This window comes from Trachurus japonicus, chromosome 19 (genome assembly GCF_045865225.1).
Source record: "Trachurus japonicus isolate A0001 chromosome 19, Traja_1.0".
NCBI lineage: Eukaryota > Metazoa > Chordata > Actinopteri > Carangiformes > Carangidae > Trachurus > Trachurus japonicus.
Window position 1 is genome coordinate 10,237,482 of NC_140925.1, and position 20,428 is coordinate 10,257,909.

A 20,428-nucleotide genomic window follows, 5' to 3' on the forward strand; every position below is an offset into this window, starting at 1 on the left:
CTGTCGTGTGTAAAGCACACACTGCCACCTGCTGGCTGCCACGTAGAAACACCGACCAAAGAAAACAACCGCTGCATCATAGCATTTTATTTAAAAAAACTAAATCAAAAGTAGCTCATGTAATATTCAGTAAAGAGTCAGTAGAGTTCACACAGTGGTACTGTGCAAGTGCTTCATATCAGACGCTGGTAGTGTTTTACCATGAAGTACAGGGCATGAAAAACAGTATTTGTGTCACAGTATGAGTTGAAAGTTTGAGAGTTTAACTGTTTGTTTGTTTGTCTTTTTAAACCATTAACACTTATTGAGAATTCAGTCTTATTATACAGTGGTACTACCTGCATAGAAAAGCTTAGGATCTTTAACACTTTTAGCCATCATTATTTCACATTCTGGCTCCAAACTTCATTACACAGTGAAAAACATCTTCCGTGATCTGAAACATCGCTGGGATTTACAATCAACGCTGTTAGCTCATGAATATACATCTTATTTGATATTAACTTTAAGTTTTGACTTGGCATCATCTTTTCTGACAGAAGTGATACGACAGAGAACTATACACTTTTTTATATATATAGGTATATATAAAGATACTTGGATGGTTTCACTTTCCAGTTGCAGGAGTCTTTGTTGTTTTGTTTGATTTCTCCGCCTTCTGCTTCTTGACCACAACCTTCTTCGGCGCCACCTCGTACCCCTCGTTCCCCTCCACGTCCTCGCCCTCCGCCTTGTTGTGGACCTTCCTCAGCTTGTGTTTGCCTTTCACCGGAGCTGAGAAGGTGAGCGAGGTCTTGATGAAGTCCAGAGGGAAGATGCCCACGTCGCCGTCGAAGCGGTTCTTCGTCACCTGCAGAGACCGGCGGCCGGGACACGTCACCAGCTTCTTCTCCTGCAGAATGAGGACGTTGTCGGCTTCTTGACTCGCCTGGAGGGGAGTGAACACGGCAGATGTCAAATAAAAAAGGTTGTGCAAAGTGTATGGGAGCAATTTTCCTTTCTTTATAAGACAGAAGAACTTCTTAGTATTATCATTAGTCTCTCCTCCTACACTTTATTTGTCTACTTTTATATTTCAATGTTTGTTTTGTTATTCATCTCTTTATTCACTATGTGTGTTGCTGCCTTTTTTTGCCAGGTCACGTTGTGAAAGAGGTCTTAATCTCAGTGGGTCTTTTATCTGGTTAAATAAAAACATAATGTAGCTGTGCAAGAAACTCTAAATACATTTGGTCCCTAATCTAATAATTTTAAGCCATGATGAAGCATTTCCTGGTCTCACCTTTGCAGAGCCAAAGATAGAAGCTGTTTGCAGCTCGCGGTCGTCCTCCTCTTTCCTGGGGTGAATGATCAGAGTGACGTGGCAGCTCGTGTTGGTGGCAAACTTCCTGAATGCCCCGATGATGTGGTCCTGGACCGCAAACCTGGATCAGATGGAAAACCACAATTTATTTCCATATATGTCACAGATAGTCCACCTTAAAAAAACATGCATGAAAAGGTGGATAAATAATAATAATGATGATTGACTCTTCCTCACTTGTCCACTGAGAGGTTTTCCTGGCCCATCATGAACTGCAGGTTGTCAATGATGACGTGATTTATGTCATAGACGTAAACAGCATGTTGCATTGTTTCCAAAACCGTCCTGTGGAAATGGAAGAAGAACAGATATTGATCAGGTTTGGCTAATACAATTAAACTGCTTATTAACAAATAAACAATGTTTTTTCATTCTAAATCTAATCTTCCAATTTATGTGTCCAGAAATCAAGCTCACAGATCTAATAAATACTCAATAATTATAGTTTATGGTGAATTTCCAGTTTAAAATGATATAAACAAACAGAGGCATTAAATTCTGACATTTTAAGAGCTGGAACCAGGAAATGTTTTGCATTTTTCATAAAAAAAAATCCATTAATCTATGCTGTAATGGATTGCCACAACAGCCATTTATCAACTGATGAATCATCTAATACTCGCAGCCAAGTTTAGCAGATATTTATCTAAATATCTGATGCAAGCACTGGTATATTAAGGCATTGACACATTAATATGAATTGAAAAAGGCTTTATCGACATTATTCTGTCTTTTATATTATGATTTATTGATTACTTGATGAACTCTAAGTAGAAAGACGGCTGTAACATCGTTATGTGTCTTACTTGATGTTCTGCTGCCCGTGGAAAGTCATGAAGTAAAGCGGCAGCTCCTCAAACTTGTCCGCCCAGAAGTCGTACTGCTCCAGGTTCTCCTCCAGCCGCTGCATGGAAAACTGTGTGAGCATGATCTTAGCCAGACGCACGTTGTTGATCTCAAAGCTGCCCCACAGCGTGTTGACGCCCTGCATGCAGAGGTCCAGCGCCACCTCGCTGATGAAGGTCGTCTTCCCACTGCCAGTAGGACCTGGTTCACAGAGACACATAAAAAACATAGTGAGATGAACTCTATTATTTGTTTGATTGTAGACTGTGTGCAGTGGGCGAGAGATAATGGAAAAAGTAGAAAGTCACATATTCAGACTCTGGTTCACAGTCCAGAACCAAAATATCCTTTTCAGGGCAGTTGGATTAAAAATAAACTTTGATGTACTGTGTGTGAGTGGTTTTTTAATCTATTCATTATTTCTTATCATTTATGTAATCCTACTCTATTAATCCATATTTAAACAAACAATATACGTAAAAACATGGAATATGAACCTAGTTACAAATTGATTAATTATAATAAAAATGCATTTTTAAAGCTGCATGAATCAAATTTGGACACTTAAGATATAACGATTTAACGACTGATTTATTCACCATGGATCATAATAATTTGCTAATGGTGGGCACATGTGTCTATAAATAACACTGGGAGCAATTTATCCTCTTTCAACGCCTTCCAACACAAATTTGTAACCAAATCCCATTTGCATTAGATATAATCTACATGCCAACTTTAAATCTTAACTTTCCATAATAAACTCATACTGTCATATAAGATTTTTGTTTTTTCCACCAAGAAAGATATCCACAGGTTAGTGATGAAAATGTTTTATACATTTCCTCTCACTCAGAAATGATTTCAGAAACTTAAAAGTACGGTAGAAGAACGGTAATATTCAAGTGTTTCCACCACTGGTTGTCGCCTTTTTTCACTCTGGTTTTTAGTGTTTATCAGAGTTTTTATGCTGAAAGAACTGCAACCTGCTGTGATGTGGGGTCAACAAGGAGTTTTGTTATTAAACATGTACAAACCAGGATCATATATGAAGTTTATTGTTGTTATACCTGTGAAAACCGTCAGCTCTCCCTTGCGGTGTCCCTTCAGGATCCGGTTTAGTTCTGGGAACCTCGTCCACTTCACTCCGGCCACCTGATCCGTGTTCAGCAGCTCCCCGTACACGTCCTCCCTGAGCTGCTTGAAGGACACGATGGACTTGTGAGCCGCCGATATCGAGGAGTTGACGATGTGGCTCAGGTTCTTCCCCCGTGCCAGCGCCTCGGAGGGACACGGCCGGTACTCGCCGGGTCGCACCAGAGAGCACCGCCTCAGGCCCAACTTCCGTGAAAACAGCTTCGACGCCTCCCAGGAGCGGATGTCGCCTCCCAACCAGAGCGTCACCCGCTTGAACTGTTCTAGGTAAGGCAGCAGGACCGGGGGGAGGCAGCTGACCCCCCGGGGGAGAGCGACACTGGGGAGACCGGTGGCCTGACTCACGGCCAGAGTGTCCAGTTCGTTACCGGTGAGAACGACCTCGGAGTCCATGCGGCCCAACAGGGGCAGGCCGAACAGGTTGTAGTAGGAGCTGCACTTTGGGACCGTGGCTTCGTTGTACGTCACTTTCTCAGTGTCTGTGTTCTGGGCGGAGAGGAGCTTCACCCCCTTCAGGGAGGAGTCAGGGCCCCCGAACCAGGGGAAGACCAGACTCTTGGTGGGTTTGAAGAGTCTCACACCGAACTTCTTGAGGGTCGCATTAGAAATTTTTGTGATCTGCAACAACAAATTTAAAAACATTAACATCATCTGAGCTTAACTTAAACTAACATCTTTTCTCTTTGCTTTTCATTGTCAATTTAAATGTCAATTACAAATACAAAGTCTCATTAAAGGGATAGCTTATCATTTTAGCAAATTATTCGCCTATTGCCATAATCCATATAGTCATAGCAGTAGGTTCATTACCTTTAATTATCGGTGCATGTTGTTTTGAGATTGGCGGGGCAGAGACATGAGCTACTCAGTTAACACAATGGAGGTGAACGGTACAGGTCCCCTGTCCCTCATCAAACTCATCAAATACACAATCCAACAACTCCAAAACGCTCTGGTGGACAAGTTGTGACCTGCACATTCACCACGCTATGAAATAATATTTGCATTAATATGAGTATTTGCTTCATGTGTCGTAATGTTACATAATTAATAATTATGTAACATTGCTTCATGTGTCGCTTCATGTGTCGTAATGTTACATACGACACATGAAGCAAATACTCATATTAATGCAAATATTATTTCATAGCGTGGTGAATGTGCAGGTCACAACTTGTCCACCAGAGCGTTTTGGAGTTGTTGGATTGTGTATTTGATGAGTTTGATGAGGGACAGGGGACCTGTACCGTTCACCTCCATTGTGTTCGCTGAGCAGCTCACGTCTCTGCCCCGCGGATCTCAAAACAACATGCACCAATAATTAAAGGTAATGAACCTACTGCTATGACTGTAGGGATACGGCAATAGGAGAATTTGCCAAAATGTTGAACTATCCCTTTAAGTATGAGACCAAATTTAAACAGGAGTGAAATGGCGACACATCTCTCCCTACTTCACTCTCAGTACCTGGAACATGGTTTTAATGAGCTGGGCTTCGTCCTCCTGGAGGTCAGAGAAAGGCATGGAGCTGGACCAGATCCTCTGCACCTCCCTCAGCTCCCGCTCCCTCTCCTCCTGCTCCTCCACACTCTCCGGGTATCCCAGCAGCACCCGGGGACTGAGGAAGTCCTGGCCCTCCTTCTGCATCACCTCCAGACAGTCCTGCAGGTCCTCCCAGCTCCCCTCCACCAGCGTGTCCTTACACAGAAACTGGCCCGTGGTTTTGTCGATGAACAGCGAGAAAGTGTCCTTCCTCTCCGGGGAATCGACGAAGATGCTGGAGATGTGGAGGCAGCTGTAGCCATCGTGGAAGAGAATATCTTTGGAGCGTAGGTACTGTTTGATCTCTGTGACCGTGATGGGACTCGCAGGGAACTCCACGGTGGACTTAGCATCTTTTTTATACGTCCTAGTGCCGCTGTGCGCCGGGAAGAAGCCTGCACCCCGGAGCCTGAGCAGCGCACACGGAGCAGCTGCAGATCTGTGAATGAGTCTGTGGGCGTCACACAGCCTCACACACAGGGAGGGGAAATGTCTTTGGTGGAGAAACTTTGGCTTTGCCACCTGCAGGACACAGGTGGTGCCCCTCAGCAGCAGCCGCCTCCACATTGGTCACCTGGTTACGGCTCTGCACCTGCAGCAGACACGAGAAAAGGCACAGAACAGGACAACGACAAATAGTTTATACCCCACAGCAACAACCACACTCAATACCATTAGAACCTAATCACAGTGCAATATGGGGTTGAGCAATTCAGCATATTGAATGTAAGGTTGTGTGTTTGTTTTGTTTTATTTTATTTCATTATCAACATTATTTATTATAGCTATAGCTATTTTTTTAATGCTCCTTTACAGTCTCTTTTCTTTTTTTGGATGGTTGCACCGTCTGGTTTGGCATTTTAAATTTCGTTGTACATGTGACAATGGCAGTAAAGGATATTCTACTATATTCTATAGAAAATGAACAACTATCAGCCTGTAAAACTTGCAGTGGTTGACCCAGATTAGTCGGGCAGTGATGCAGAAAACCGCCGTTTTTCTAGTAAACTCAGACAGACAATATGTCAAAAAATTAGCGTGGAGGCGTAAGAAAGCTTTAACTATGAATAAACTGGGTTAATTAAATAAATGAACACGTTATATTGTACTTACTGCCTCTGTTATCTGCACTCATTTTCCTCCATGCTCCTCTCACCCGGGCTTTTCCGCGCGTCTTCAAAACACGTCCGAGTGAAACATGCGCCGAAAGGAACCAAACCGCTAAAGTATATGAGTGAAATACATTTATTATGTACCTATACAGTTTATTAAAAATTAAATATATTTAAAATGTGTTGTTTTAGAAGACATTAAGTGTTATATCGACGTTTTTGATTCAGTCTAGGTTTTTTAATCTGTAGTTCCTGTTACACGTTTCACGTCGGACCCTGTTCTGGACGGACTGCGCCACCCATGCCCGTGAAGTCGTCCTCTGTGAAAACCAGAGCAGTTTACCGTCTTTAACCGGGCTGTTTTTGTCCAGACGTGTTGTACCGGTGGATGAGTAGTTAGCGGATAGTTAATTAATCGACCCTAACCCGGTAGAAACGATGACGTCCAGAGGGACACCGAGCCGCTTCCTGCGCAGCGTCCTGCAGAACGGCGTCGGTCGCTACGTCGGTCAGCTGAAGAGGGTCTCCATCATCTTCTCCAAAAAAGCACAGAGCTCGTTGGGAATCAGGTAAATAAATAAAATAAAATAAATAATAACAAATATAGTATTGTTGATTATATGTAGGTAATATGTGCACTCTCGATGATCACTTGATAAGGAACACCGTACTAACACTGTAGTAAGCAGAGTCTGATTCTTATAGCTGTGTAGGTACAGTGCCTTAACCCTTGAACTTTCCACATTTTGTCACGTTCGTTATTGGGGTTTTATGTGATAGAGACCAACACAAAGTAGTCTTTGGTTTTCACAAATCAAACACCAAAATTTAACTTTTGGACATGCAAAACGCTATGTGCTGTTTCCTCGCCGATGTATCTTTGTCAAAAAGGCTTTAAATTGCAGAAATTATATTCAATATTTTATATGATCTTGTAGTGAGGAGAGTGGTGGGGTGGGGGATGAGTGACCTGTGATACAGCAGTTTACAAATAGAAAAATGATTAAGACATGATTATTATTTTCAGGCCTGATTAATATACATTATTACCTTTGATAGTTTTAATTGAGGCATTAACACATTTGTAGCATGATCATCTGTTCTGTGTGTAAAGTCTTAATCTTGTAAATATCCAGTAGCTACAGAGCAGCTACTAAAAAGTTCAGTATTTCACTGTGAAAGTAGATTAATTTAGTGGATAAGTGGAACAAATGACTTCTAAACTGATTTATACTGATAAATATACAGTTGAAGTAAAAGTGCTTGCTTATATTGCATCATGGTGAGTAATGGAAATAAGCATCATCATCACTAACAGCATCAATTCTTCTGGTTCTTCTGGTTCTTCCTCAGGGACTTTATTGAGGAGGGGGTGGTGGATTACGCCAAGACGAACCCGGGGACTGTCGTATACGTGTCTCCTCAGGCCTGCAGGATTCCCAAAATAGTTGCAGAGTACTGTAAGTACTTTTTAATTACTCAGAGCAAGTTGTGTTAAATATTCAATTCTTATTGATTTGAAATCCAGACATTAATCCATTTTAATAACCTGAGGGTTACCTCTAGGCAAACACCTCAGCTGCATTAGTTCCTCTTATGATTTGCACTTATCACATTAATTACACAGAAATTTTAAGTCACATGTCCAGTCTTTTATTTTGAAGTTTAAACTGTGGTTTTTGGGAAGATATATGGTACAAGATGTTTGTAAAGTGAGCTGTATATTTGTTACTGCTCATAGATGCACTAGGGGGCAGTATAACACCAACTTTCATGAGGTAGAGGTCTGTTACCACTGGAGGTTTATAAAGTAGTTTCACTCTTATTGATCTTCTATAATAATAATTATGTTTGTCTTATCAGTGATTTCCTCTCTTTTCTCCCCTCCAGTGAACGGCAACGTGAGGGAAGAAATCGTCACGGGCAAAACGTCTCCGCAGATTGCAGAGCTTCTGGCCAAACTGACCAACCAGTCGGGTCTGGACATCATCCGCATCCGCAAACCTTTCCACACGGACAACCCCAGCATCCAGGGCCAGTGGCACCCGTTCACCAACCGGCCGCCGACCGTCGGCCCCATCAGGCCACAGAGCCGGGACTAGAGACAGTTTCAGTTCATCTTTGAGCTCTGCACAGACGGGTTCTGGTGTTGGTGCTCCTCCTGTTCCCGGTGTATCTGTTGGATGTTCCTGCAGGAGGCGCCGTCACACTGTTTTCTGTCCGTCGCTGGCAGCAGAGAAACGTGAGCTGAGCAGGAAGCAGCTCTGAACAGACTTCACATGAATCCACCTGAGACCTGTCAGCTGACGTGATTAAAAAAAAAACTAACAAACCAAAAAAAAAGCAGGTAACTGTTTTTTTTTTAAGGTTATTTGAAGATTCATGTTAAAGAGCAGATGGAAGTTTGTATGAAATAAAAAAATATATCAAGTGCAAAAGCTGCTGTTGGTGTTTTAAATTTAGATTTCGTTTGAAGAGTTTATCAGAGACACATCGACAGAGCAAAGCCGACTCCAACGGCGCATTCGGCGTCTAATTCACCTGCAGTTGAAATCCTCATCAGACCAGACACAGATGTGCACAGGTTTTTTATTTCAGGGAAGAGGCGACACCTGTTTTTTGAGGGTTTTTTTTTTACAGTGTAATACTGCTGTGACTGAACGTGACAGATGGTTGTGTGATAGCTTGAGGGACAACTCTTAACTTTTCAGCACAGAGCTGTCGTCTGCAGCGTCACAAAACCAACACGTCTCTTCAATTCAACAAGGTGAGGTTGGAAAAACTTGCTGCTTTTCTTTACAGTTCACATCCCGAATTCATTCATTCATTGGTTTGTTGTTGTTTTGACTGCGAGAAGCACATCCTGCTTTCCCTGCATAGATAACCTCACTGTTCTTCCTCATATACAGACGTATACAAGTGAATGCTCGTTGTTGGATGAATACAAATGCACAGTGTGAATGGGGGAAAAGATGCCCCAGGACAGATTGTCGGTTTCAGTTGATTGATGGATACAAGTCTGCTGACATATAAAACTCTGCCTGCAGGAAATGGTTCGGCTATTTGTAATAATATATGTGGAATAGGAGCATGAGGGAGCTGCAGAGACACAGCAGTGGAGCTCTGCAGCTGGATGATGCTGCTGATCATTTCACTCATTTCCTCCCAAGTATCTGCACTTGAGCTGCATTTATGATAAGAGGACGGACGCAGCTTCCCTTTAAATTACACTCACACTCAGATACTCAGTATTTCATACTGTTACCATTTCTAGTAAAAAAAATAAGGTTCATACTTTAACGCTTCTCCTTGACGTCGTAGTTTTCCATTTCCTCTCTCAGCTTCTCTGTGGATCGCTAGTAACAACAGGTCAGCCAATCAGAGGAGAGGAGGCTGTGAGTCTCTCTTCTGACTGGTTTTCTGAGTGATTCAACAAAGTTAGAGCAGATTTCAGGATAAAACCCAGAGAAACCAAATCTAGCAAAATGTTGGATGGTCGGTTTAGGTGGGAGGGGCTTGATAACTGCTGTGACATCACAAAGTTAAAGAAGTCTCAACAAATTGTTTCTAGACAGTTTTTGAACACATGCTATGTACATTTTGTGCATGGATTACACATTTATAGTATTAATATAAAACCTAGACTTGCTTTAATCAAGAAAGACATAGACCTTTGTACAAAATAGGACCTCTAAATCTTTAAATCAAAACTACAGTAGTAACAGCAGAAAACTGTTCCTTAAATATTAAAAAAAGTAAAAAACACTGATTATGCAAAATGGTTGGCATGGTAGAGATCATTTTAAAAGCTGTTTATGCTGTTATTGTTGTTCGACCTATAACATTTTATGTAGAAACTATTAATTTGTAAAGTTAATTGTATCTTAGGTTCTTAGTCACTGTCACTGTTTAGCCAATAGAAGTGACTAAATTTAAATCATCTGTATAATTCATACGACCACGTTCAGGTGGCCCGTGGCTGTTTCAGTGGAAAGACACTGAATTAAAGCACCAAATGTCTAATGATGCTCATTTCCTGCATTTTCATTTTATCTATGGCACCAATTACATTTATCAGAGCCACGGTGCTCTCATCACACCCGCGCTCTCAATGGGAACTGGCACAACCTGACCCACGCCAGGACTCTAAAAGGCTCTAAATAAAGATGCTGTTGCTAAGTTACTAGCCTTGAATGCTGCTTTGAAAATGGTCATTTTATCCCCACCTTGGCTTATGTTATACCTCTGACTCTGTTATATACAGTATTTACGTATGCATGTGAATGACTCTGGGATCACGTGGGCTCCACTCCCGGTGGAGGACGGTGACCGAGTATCACGGCGTCTTGAGGAACAAAAACCAGTGTGAACATGTTTCTTTGCATGTCATTTCCTGACTTCCCCTCGAGGCTGTTGACAATGAACATCACCCCCCGACCCCCCCCTACCCCCACCCCCTCCCACCCCTTGAGCTGAACATAATGCAAAGTGTTTCTTTTGTTTTATCTTCACAAAAAAGCAAGTGAAAATTTAATGAATTCAAATAAATAGGACATGAGACTCAACATAGAAAAAGTTCTTTCTCTGAACAGCTGAAGTGGTTGTTTAACTATCATACAATAAGCAGCAATGTCGTTTCAGCCAAGAAGACCACATGGGAAAAGTTCATTATCTACATCAGAAACTCATACAGAACCAACATGATGGAAAGTGTCACAGTTCACAGGGGTTAACGACAAAGTATTTACGTAAGAACAGTGCAAAATGTGGACTTTTACTTTTTACACCAGTATCTTTGGCCAACACTTAGAGAAACGATCTACGTCTACATAAAATATACTGTAGCTTGCATATTGAATCAGCTGGGAAAGAAAAAAAAAGAAATGCAAAACTGGTAGCCGAACACATTTGATATTTTTACATAAAGTCCATAATAATAGAGAATGCAGTGTGGAGCTGTTGGCCGTTGTAAACAGATTGTCCATGAGCGAGGAAGAAGCAGCAGCAGCAGCAGTGATGGTCGCAGATTCAGACAAACTGTCCAACATCAAGATTGTCCACAAGTTGAGCTTTGATATAATACATGGGATGAGTGCAGCAAATTTTTACAGATTGCAAATGTAACCCAATGGAAACACATCCTGTGAATCATACCTTCTATGAGTTATCATCGATCAGAACATCTTATTGATCCTGGTCAGACTTTCTGAGCACTGTGGGTCGGGTGAAATTTATGCAAATAGATAAATCCTCACTCAGTCCGATGCTCATGGGTAATGGTACGATTAAAAACAATTTCATAAATCACAACCTCAGCTAGAAATGTGTGAGGAACATTAATCGTATGTTTGATGTTTAACTAATGCAGATAATCTTCTTGTTTTTTTCCCCCCAGTCCCCCTCGCTTTCACCGACACAAACTCAAGTGCTCTTTGAAAACTGGCTCTAATTGATTAGCGGCCATCACGGCCATTTGTAAACTCAGCAGGGTCCTTGAGCGAGAGTGTGAATGTGAGCAGACAGAGTAATAGATGATGCTGTCATGCAGGGGGGATGAGATGGGAAAAGAACAGAAAGAGGCGACAGAGAGAGAAAAAGAGAGAGGAGAGTGGAAAGGAATGAAGATGAGGAAGAAAAGAAGTAGTAAAAGGCTGAAGAGGCTGATGGAAATAGAGAAAGCTGAAAAGCTCTTCTCTTCATAGACAGCCAAGGTTTTTAGATCAGGTATAACAACCAGGAAAGGTCAAGGGACAAAAGAAACCACCACTCAAAAGCACTTTTTTTCTCATGTACGGATAAAGGAAAGGTGGTGGGTTCATATAATATTGATTTACTGAGGTCTAATGTATAAAAGTAGGTCGTCTGCATAAAGGGACACTTTCTGTTCACTTGCCTGCTCTTTTCCTTTATTCACACATAAGCAAGTAACTGTTGCTCGCAGGTATATGACAGCAATGTAAGCCAAGTTGAAAAATACTTCCATTTGTAAAACGTAGGCTCACTCCACCCAACTAAAAGCTTTTTTTTGTCCTCTCTGGCAGCCGGAAAAAAAAGTCTGTTTGTATTTAATCTGTTTTATATGTTGAAATAATGCAGGACCGAACACCTTCTACTTTCACAAACAACTTATGGGCAGTATCTGTTACTCTGGATGTTATATTTCCTACATTTGTATAAAAGCGAGACTAGTGCTTGGCGAATGTAACATCACACACCAAAAAAAAAAAGAAAAAAAGAATCAGCGGTCGTTTGTTTAAATTTGTGTAACGTTGAAAACCAACTGGGTAAGGTGCGTTAAATGGAGGATAACAACACATGTATTTACTGCACAGTCTCTCCTCAGTGATATTCACGGTGCTGCACTCAGAGGTAAACACAAACAGGGACAATGTTTGCTGTGCAAAGTCTAAAAAACAAAACAAAACAAAAAAAGAGAAGGCTTCATACACCAGCACAGAGCCAGATAAGGACTTCCTCTGAAGCACTGGCTGGGCTTTATATTCTCTCCTCTCTCTAAAACAAGGTTCATAATAAAGTGGCTTTCAAGGAAAAACAAGGGGACGACATGAAACCTTCGAATGCAAAACAGCTCCTGCCTCATTTCATCACCATCTCCTCCCTGCATGGCTAACCAGGACACGGAGGTCAAACGTTTCCTGTCCTACCTCCACCTGCAGAGACGACAAAGAAGCCGCCGTCCTCCCTCCCTCCCTGCCTCTCTCTCCCTCTTCTCTCTCCACTGGAGTCGAGCCAAACGCTGCTGTTGCTGTCAGCGACGCTCTGACAGATGAACGCCGCGGGTCGCCACAGAGGGGCCTGCTGCTGAGCCGCCGCTACAAGAGCTGAGTCAACACTTTGCCTGCAAAGACAGATCTTTATTTACCACTGGCCGTGACACGTTTACAAACTACCCCCCGAGATTCATTTCTGTCACTTCTCCCCAACTCGTACAAGCGCTGTTTAGTCATAACACTGTTCACCTTGCCAGAGAGAGAGAAAAAAATACAGTACGCTCTGCAGTTTGTGTTGTTTTGGCATTGCTCTGATGTCAGGTAAACACTGGGGATGTTTTTTTTTTTGTGTGTTGCATGTTTGAAGGTCCTTCACAGCAGACAAACACGACTCTGTCCTCCTGACCAGATTAAAAGCCGCTGCTTCTTTCTCTTTGTAACATCACGATTGAAAGAATCCAGTGTTTTCAGATCGCTGGCATGACGCTGCTGTCTTCATGTCTCACGAGAAGGTAAAAATCTTCAAGGTGTAGTGAATAATAATCCAAAAATAGAGCGCCAGGCAGACAACGACAAAGTAGAAGTATATAGGTGTATAAATATAACAACAAGTAAGGATTTACTTTACAGTTTTTACTGCGTGTTGTTTTTCCGCTCTCAGCCTCCTGAGCCCTGAAGTCAATCTGTGGTCTTCGGTGAATTGAATCAACCTGACCACAAAGTGACTGCTGCTTTAATAGACTGTAGACACAGCTCTCTCTCTCTATTTCCCAACACACACTCTCACACACACATACATACAGATGATAAAACCAGAGAGACACTGATGATTGAACAAAGAAATAAAGTCCAAGTCGCTGCAGAGTCGGCTACAGGTGTTTCCATCGGGACGGGCACAACACAGAGCTACTAACAGCTGCAACAGTGATGTCATCATTATTGCTATTTACATGAGAAAAAAGAGAAATGAACTAAAGTGTTTGATTTGTCTTCACACCTGTGCTCTCGTGCACTGTAACAGAACCGGCTCCTTAAAGTGACACTCCGCATAAAAAATCTACATTTCACGCGCCAAACACATAAAACAGGAGGCTTTGTGAACGATTAATAATTTAAGTATAGTGAACAGGTTTTTAACTGGTCAGACAAAACAAAGAGGTTTTCCACTGCTTATCTGAAAGTAAATGTTTTGAGTAAAATAAAGAATCACTTGACACATTAATGGATCATGAAAGCAGTAGTTAAGTGCAGCCCTAAAACAGACTCCAGTTTTCACTGTGGGGAGAAAAAAAACAACAAAAAACGTGATGAGCTTCTTCTGCTCGTCCGTCCATGTGCTCAGTATTTGGCAAACACAACTGTTTTGTGCAAATATGGAAAAACAAACAGATCAAAAGTCTTTCAGAAGTATAAGAAGAGACTGTTGTATTACTGTCGGGGAGTGGGATGTGGTAGGATGAGGAGGTCTGATTGGACGGAAAAGCAAAGGTTTGATTTGTTGTTCTGTACTGTGCAACAATTAGACTGGACCCATCCGTCTCTTCTGCCCAGAAACCAGCCGCCAAATCAAACCACAGAGACCATCAGACTTTGTGTTGGCGCTGCAGAGTCAAACCTCAACGCCCCACAACGCACAAACACACACACAGACAGGAGCAGGCACATCATGTGGATGGTACAACGCCATGTTTTCAATGATTGAAGATAAAGGAGTATCACATTAAGCTCCGTAGAGTGCTAATATTACATGGCATTAAAAACTTCCTGAAATCTTCCAAAGTTGGAAAAATACACGATCACCTCATGGCCTCATTATTATTATTTTGATTATTATGATTATTTTTTTTACCCATGTTGCACTTTTTCCTTTTGTGTCATGTGACCACCGTCTTCCAAACAGAGGAAGCGTCGCTATAGGCTCCTCGCTTAACGGTGCAACTTAAGTCTCGGGGTCGAGTTTTTTTCACAGCTTCGCTCTCTGAGTAGAAATCTCTGGTCAGTGTCGAGTCCCATCCGTCGACGGGAGTGAAAATCTCAGGACGTTCAGTCACAGGAGACACAGGAGGCAGCACGTTTCACATCAGGTTAGGACACAACCTGCAGGTTTCTCTGACACTGTGGGTAAGTAACAGCAGCGCTTTGATACAGTCGGTTCTTCCACACTTGGGGTGATAATAAATAACTGTGGGACAAAAAAAAGACGGAGAGCGGCGTTCCTAGATGGAGCTCTCGTCGGGCTGCAGGTCCAGCTGTGTGTGTTTCCTCTTCTCCAGGATCCTGTTGAGCTCCTCCGTGAAGGAGTGGTAGAGCGGCGACATGCCCTCGGGGTCGGCCTGCCTCAGCAGCACGTAGCTGTTCCCGTTCATCTTCCTCAGCACGCTGGGCAGCGTGGCCGACAGCCCGTTGGCGTAGTCCATGTTGGGGAGCGGAGGCGGCATGGGGAGGGGAGGCGCCGGAGGAGGCGTTTTACACGGAGACATCTGCCCTTCGCCGGGGACGATCTGGAGGAAACCGTCGCCCAGGTCCGCGAAGGTCGGCACCGAGATGGAGCGACGGCCCTGACGGCCGTTGCAGTGGCTGGAGATGGTTTTGAGCTCCAGGTGGGAACTCCTTTTCCTCTCCGAGGCGCCCAGCACCTGCATATGGCGAGCAGATTTAACATTTAAAAGCTAAGTTTGACTATCAGGAATTAACATTGTAGATATCAACAACGCCTTTCTGACTTGTCGTAATTACATTTTGAATAGTTGGATTTTTCATTCAAGATATCTGTAATTCAGTTTTGCCGAGTCAAAAAGAACATTTCTGATATCCACAACTACTGATGTAACTTTTGCCATTCATGTGTATGGGGTTTGTCATTACAGATATCTACAATTCAGTTGCAGATATCCACTATGTGAATTACGGATATCTGTAACTGAATTATGACTAGTACTAATTCCAGTTTGAGATACTGTATCTACAACGTCATTTTGACTATAGTCAAAACTTAATTTAAGATATCTGAAAAGGGACGTGCAGATATCTTAAATTGAGGTGAATTAAAGATATGTTGAACTGGAATTATGACTAGTCAGAATCAATGTGTAGATATCTCAAACTGGTATTAGTGCTAGTCGTAATTCAGTTACAGATATCCGTAATTCACATAGCAGATATCTGCAACTCAACTGTAGATATCTGTAATGACAAACCACATACACATGGGAATACACTAGGAAGATCTTAGTCGTGGATATCTGAAATGACAGGATAGGAAGAATGTAGTTGTGGATGTCTTAAATATTCTTTTTGACTCGGCAAAACTTAATTACAGATATCTGCAACACATATCCAGTCTGGCTTTTAAATGTTAAAGTGGTTTGCCATACCTGCAGCCCTTGGTGGGAGTACTTCCGTTCCCGAGCGGCCCGTCTGGTGCAGAAGCTGACGTAGAGCAGCACCACGGTCAGCACCAGGCACAGGCCTCCGAGCACGGCCACCAGGGAGATGTACACGGCCTCCATGTGTCTGTAGGTGCGGAACTCGGGCTGCGGGGGCATCGGCGCCGGCGGCGAGGGCAGCGGCTGCTCGGTGGGGCTGCTGGTGGAGGGGACTGCGGGGCTGGAGACGGTGGTGGGGCTGGTGGTGGCGGTGGGCTCCACGGGGAAGAAGGGGTCGGTGTGCACCCGGACCGTGTAGAGATAAACCAGCACCGAGACCGAGTTCTCCACGGCGAAGCAGCGATAGGAGCCGCTCTGCTGGGCGCGGGCCCCGATGATGAGGAGGCCGTCGGTGCCGATGCGGTAGCCCGAGTTCAGGTCGAATCCCTGCAGCTCTTTGCCGTTCAGAGTCCAGCGCGGGGTCGCCAGGTTGGATCGGAGCTCGCACTGCAGCAGCACGTCGTCGCCCGACATCACAGAGCGCCGCCGATGGACCACTGAGGGACAAACAAACAGAGAACTGAATTTGGTTTTTTTTTTTAAATAAAGTGCGATGCCAATTTCTTTTGGAAAAAATTATCGCATCAAATCAAGACAAGATAGAAATGCATAACAAAAAATGGGAAAAACTTAATTTTGAGTGAATGTATAGGCTACTAAGTAGTTAGCCTACTGTTAATTTAATTTTAGTAGTTTCACATCCTTTCTTTGTTGTAGTTGTTTTGTTGTTTTGTTTTGTTTTGTTTTAGTTTCTTGTGCGTGTTATTTTTTTATTTTTCTGTCCTGTTTTGGTCATGTTTTTGTTGTGTTGTTGAGTTTGCTCTGTCGTTTGTCTTCTGTCTGTTTGTTTATTGGTCAGTGTATTGTCGGTTTATACATTGTATATGCCTGTTCCCATAAAAAAACAAAAAACAAACAAAAAAAAAAACAAACAGAGAACAGATTTAAAAAAAAAAAAAAAAAAAGTGCAGAGGAGACAGGATGACAGGAGTGCAGCAGGATATGGAGAGAGAGATGTCAGGTCGCCAAGGTTACGATTTCAAAGTGCAGGTGAGCAACCTTTCAACATCACTTTCTATTACATTTCATAAGCCTCCTGAAATGTGCGGGGCCCTGCAATGCAGCCAGCTCGACCGACTGACCTCCAGCAAGAGAGGAGCTGATTAAAATGTGTACGCTGGGACCGGGGAGAGGAGGGGAGGGGGGATAAGAAACACACACCTAATGAAATCCCTTAATAGCTGCTAAGTGCTGGAGATTTCAGGCAGAGAAAAGAAGGGATGGACTTTTTTCACCCCATAATCCACGTGTGAGTGGGAGTGTGAGATAAAGAGAGAGAGAGAGTTGTGCAAACTAATCAAAGAGGAGGTGAAATACGGAGCAAAACTTTACAAACATTAAAATAGATGAGGCGTGTGTGTGTGCAGGTGTGTGTTCAAACGTACCATTTCCTGAATTCTCCCTGCAGCCCCTCACCCCTCTGAGGATGTCCTGGGTCAGGTTTGACCTGCAAAAAAATGTGAGTGATTTCAAGGTGAGTTACATTACTGAAGAAATTGGTTTTTCACTTTTATTTCTTAGAGCTGAGTCATGACCATGAAAACGCTGAACAAAACACGCCACGAAATGACAAAATAAGAAGAAGGTGGTTTTGAAATCACTTCTTCAATCAAGATTTTAATCTTGAAAACAACCTTTGTGCCACCTCAAACAAAACAAACTATGATGGGAGACAATAACTTGATGTAATCTTCCACTCTGAACAGACACTACCTCCATGATTCATTCAGTTATTTACTGATATGACACATGACATGTACAGTATATGACAGTACAATATTAAAACTCACATCCACACGTACATCTACATGTATATTTATCATATTGTGTATTTCAATATTTATCTTTATTTTCTATCTTTATCCACTTCATTTCCTCTCTTCTTTTCTAAGGAATCAACTGTAATCTACTAATTTCCCCCTTGATGCTACTGAGGGACAATGGAAAACTCAAAATGTGTTCCTGTTTTTAGTAAATGTATCTACTTCCCCTTAGTTTTCCCTTGAATTTAGTGTGTACTGTATTGATAAATATGTCTGCCTGTAACTTATTGTTGTTATATTGTATGTCAGATCTATTTTGACAGTGAGATCGTCTGTTTGAATAAAATAAAGTACCCCGACTTCGAACAATACTTTGAAGCATTAGCAGTCAGAAGAAGAAGAGAAGTTTTTCTGCAGCATTAATTTGAATTCACAAAGGGACGCCAGATTTCGCAGTTTTAAATCTACCTGCAGAAGTTTCCAGACGGCCTCTACAGAGATCATTTTCTACGCATTTAAGTCTGTCTGTCCACACCTCTCTGCTCTCCAACACCACAGAGCGAAGCCTTTATAGAAAGCTCAGGATGACAAAAAACAATCTAATTGCTTTTAGAAATGAAGTGGATATTGTTTGTTATAGACCGAGGGGACCAGGGAAGATCTCCCATTAACTTTCGATTCTTTTTTTTTTGCTGCTTTCAGCGAATGTGCTGCTGCTGCCCTCGGAAACTCCACAACAAATCCACAGGAGAGGCCGATGTGTCTGCTGCCGTAATGGAGATTAAGATGTCTGAGACTCACTCATGCAGAGTGAATGGAGAGAGGCACAAACAGCCACCAGTGCCAGAGTAAGCTAAAATATGTGTGTGTGTGTGTGTGTGTTTTCAAGGTGTGTGTGTGTGTGTGTGAGAGAGAGTTTGGGGCTTGAACTGGTTCCTGTCTGTGTAGAACCACCACTTCCAGTTTGCTCCGATACAAGATTAAAAAGTTTAATTAATTTTTCCCCACTGTTTTTAATTTAAAGGAGTCACAGTTTTGCATTCAGAATAGTATTTCTGTTTAATTGTGATGTAAATGCTGTGAATAGTTGTTATTTGCCTATAAAATGTATATACAGTATGTATATATAAGCTTATGCATTATTATAGATAAGGCCACATCCAACAGCTCCAACAGTAAAATGCCAATTATACTTTAAGGCATAGGAAATATTCGTCTGTTCCAATATGTTGGTAAGAAATGAGAGAGGATTTTCTGCAGGTTTGTAATTTTCCAATAATTTACCCTAAAACTCTGCAGGAAGACTTTGGTGATAGTTAGAGGAAGAAGTGCAAAGTCATTATTCATTTATTCTTTAATCTCCAAACAGCACATGTTGAGTTATTTTCTTCCTTGAACACAAACGCCACGTTCTTTCTTTACATGTTGCTCTGACCTGCTGTGCTCTTACTATTGTAGTCTCTCTAGTTAATTTCACCAGCAGTTACATGAAATTAATTACTTGAAACTGTGCCCATTAAACACTGCATCTGTTTTCTGTATAATTAGTTACAAAGTTGTTTCCAGTGAAGTCCTGGGAGATTATGGTAATTGTCACTATAGATCCCGGCATAAACATGAAACAAATAAACTGCAACACAATTAAATGCAGTTTTTTTCAGATATAAGTGTTAATGAATGTGTTTGTAGATATATATAGTTAATAAATATAAAAAACAATGAATTACTGATATAATCTATACATTACAGAACCCTTTTTATGCTCACAACTACATTACAGTGTGTTCATGCTCATTTCTTTACTACTATACTAATTAAAGGGATTTAAAGTCAAGTGTTTCCAAATGAGGTCGGTCAGTTTCACTTTTCTTCTCTTCTAGTCACAGATTTCAGGTGTTTTTAAATCTGAATGTTTTTTTTTTCTAAGGTCATAATTGAAAATTCAAAACACTTCCCACTCCAGCAGGAAGCTCCCGCTGAGCTGATGAGGAAAAATTGAGGTCGACTACATTGTCTTAGACCTGCTTTCATAAAAATTCTGTTGGAAGGGAAAGTAAGCTGCATAAATAATTCATCAGACTCCAGGATTGCTGTTGGGCCCAGAAGGAAGAAGTAAACATCAACTAAAAAGGTCGAGTAATGCAAAAAAAATGAGCCCTGTGTCAAGATTATTAATTTCTGCTTGGAGCTTTATTACTTATTTCAAGAAGGTCTAGTAATAATCATTATTCTTAATGTGTAGTCTGAGGAATTCACTTTGACTGTCATGTTAACAAAGAGCTCTGAGAGAATAATATATAATGTCACTATATCTTTTTTTTACCTGAAAACAGACCTTTATTTTCACTTTTCAACTTAGCGAATCACTCTTTCTTTTGAAAACTCTGATATTTCCATACAAAAATGGACACACGAGCAGATGGAGAACAAA

General features: G+C 41.9%; 3 protein-coding genes across 3 annotated transcripts in view; 1 reads left to right on the forward strand and 2 right to left on the reverse strand.

Annotated features, from left to right (window-relative positions):
- twnk (twinkle mtDNA helicase) lies at positions 1 to 6,412 on the reverse strand. The gene is made up of 7 exons (XM_085760685.1): positions 6,020 to 6,412; positions 4,832 to 5,498; positions 3,280 to 3,982; positions 2,170 to 2,410; positions 1,541 to 1,648; positions 1,283 to 1,424; positions 1 to 928 (listed from the first exon to the last, which is right to left on the reverse strand). The coding sequence occupies exons 2-7, from the start codon at positions 5,471 to 5,473 to the stop codon at positions 608 to 610; spliced, it is 2,157 nt and encodes a 718-aa protein (XP_085616811.1). The 5' UTR covers positions 5,474 to 5,498; positions 6,020 to 6,412; the 3' UTR covers positions 1 to 607.
- On the forward strand, positions 6,289 to 8,456 carry mrpl43 (mitochondrial ribosomal protein L43). Its single transcript, XM_085760686.1, has 3 exons — positions 6,289 to 6,587; positions 7,372 to 7,478; positions 7,909 to 8,456. The coding sequence occupies exons 1-3, from the start codon at positions 6,457 to 6,459 to the stop codon at positions 8,118 to 8,120; spliced, it is 450 nt and encodes a 149-aa protein (XP_085616812.1). The 5' UTR covers positions 6,289 to 6,456; the 3' UTR covers positions 8,121 to 8,456.
- Positions 8,457 to 14,585: 6,129 nt separating this feature from the next.
- sema4gb (sema domain, immunoglobulin domain (Ig), transmembrane domain (TM) and short cytoplasmic domain, (semaphorin) 4Gb) overlaps positions 14,586 to 20,428 on the reverse strand; it is a 42,352-nt gene continuing 36,509 nt past the window's right edge. The window contains exons 14-16 of the mRNA XM_085760684.1: positions 17,620 to 17,681; positions 16,124 to 16,671; positions 14,586 to 15,385 (exon numbers count right to left, since the gene is read on the reverse strand). Coding sequence (XP_085616810.1) covers positions 14,966 to 15,385; positions 16,124 to 16,671; positions 17,620 to 17,681 — 1,030 coding nt within the window. The 3' untranslated portion in view covers positions 14,586 to 14,965. The remainder of the gene's footprint in view (positions 15,386 to 16,123; positions 16,672 to 17,619; positions 17,682 to 20,428) is intronic.

Bases quoted from the DNA above. Each gene is read 5' to 3' on its own strand.
- twnk (XM_085760685.1), bottom strand. From the start codon at position 5,473: ATGTGGAGGCGGCTGCTGCTGAGGGGCACCACCTGTGTCCTGCAGGTG. The intron at 1,425-1,540 runs GTGAGGAAGAGT...CATCTGATCCAG, and splicing joins GAAAACCTCTCAGTGGACAA to GTTTGCGGTCCAGGACCACA. The intron at 929-1,282 runs GTGAGACCAGGA...ACTCCCCTCCAG, and splicing joins CTATCTTTGGCTCTGCAAAG to GCGAGTCAAGAAGCCGACAA.
- mrpl43 (XM_085760686.1), top strand. From the start codon at position 6,457: ATGACGTCCAGAGGGACACCGAGCCGCTTCCTGCGCAGCGTCCTGCAG. The intron at 6,588-7,371 runs GTAAATAAATAA...GTTCTTCCTCAG, and splicing joins CAGAGCTCGTTGGGAATCAG to GGACTTTATTGAGGAGGGGG. The intron at 7,479-7,908 runs GTAAGTACTTTT...TCTCCCCTCCAG, and splicing joins CAAAATAGTTGCAGAGTACT to TGAACGGCAACGTGAGGGAA.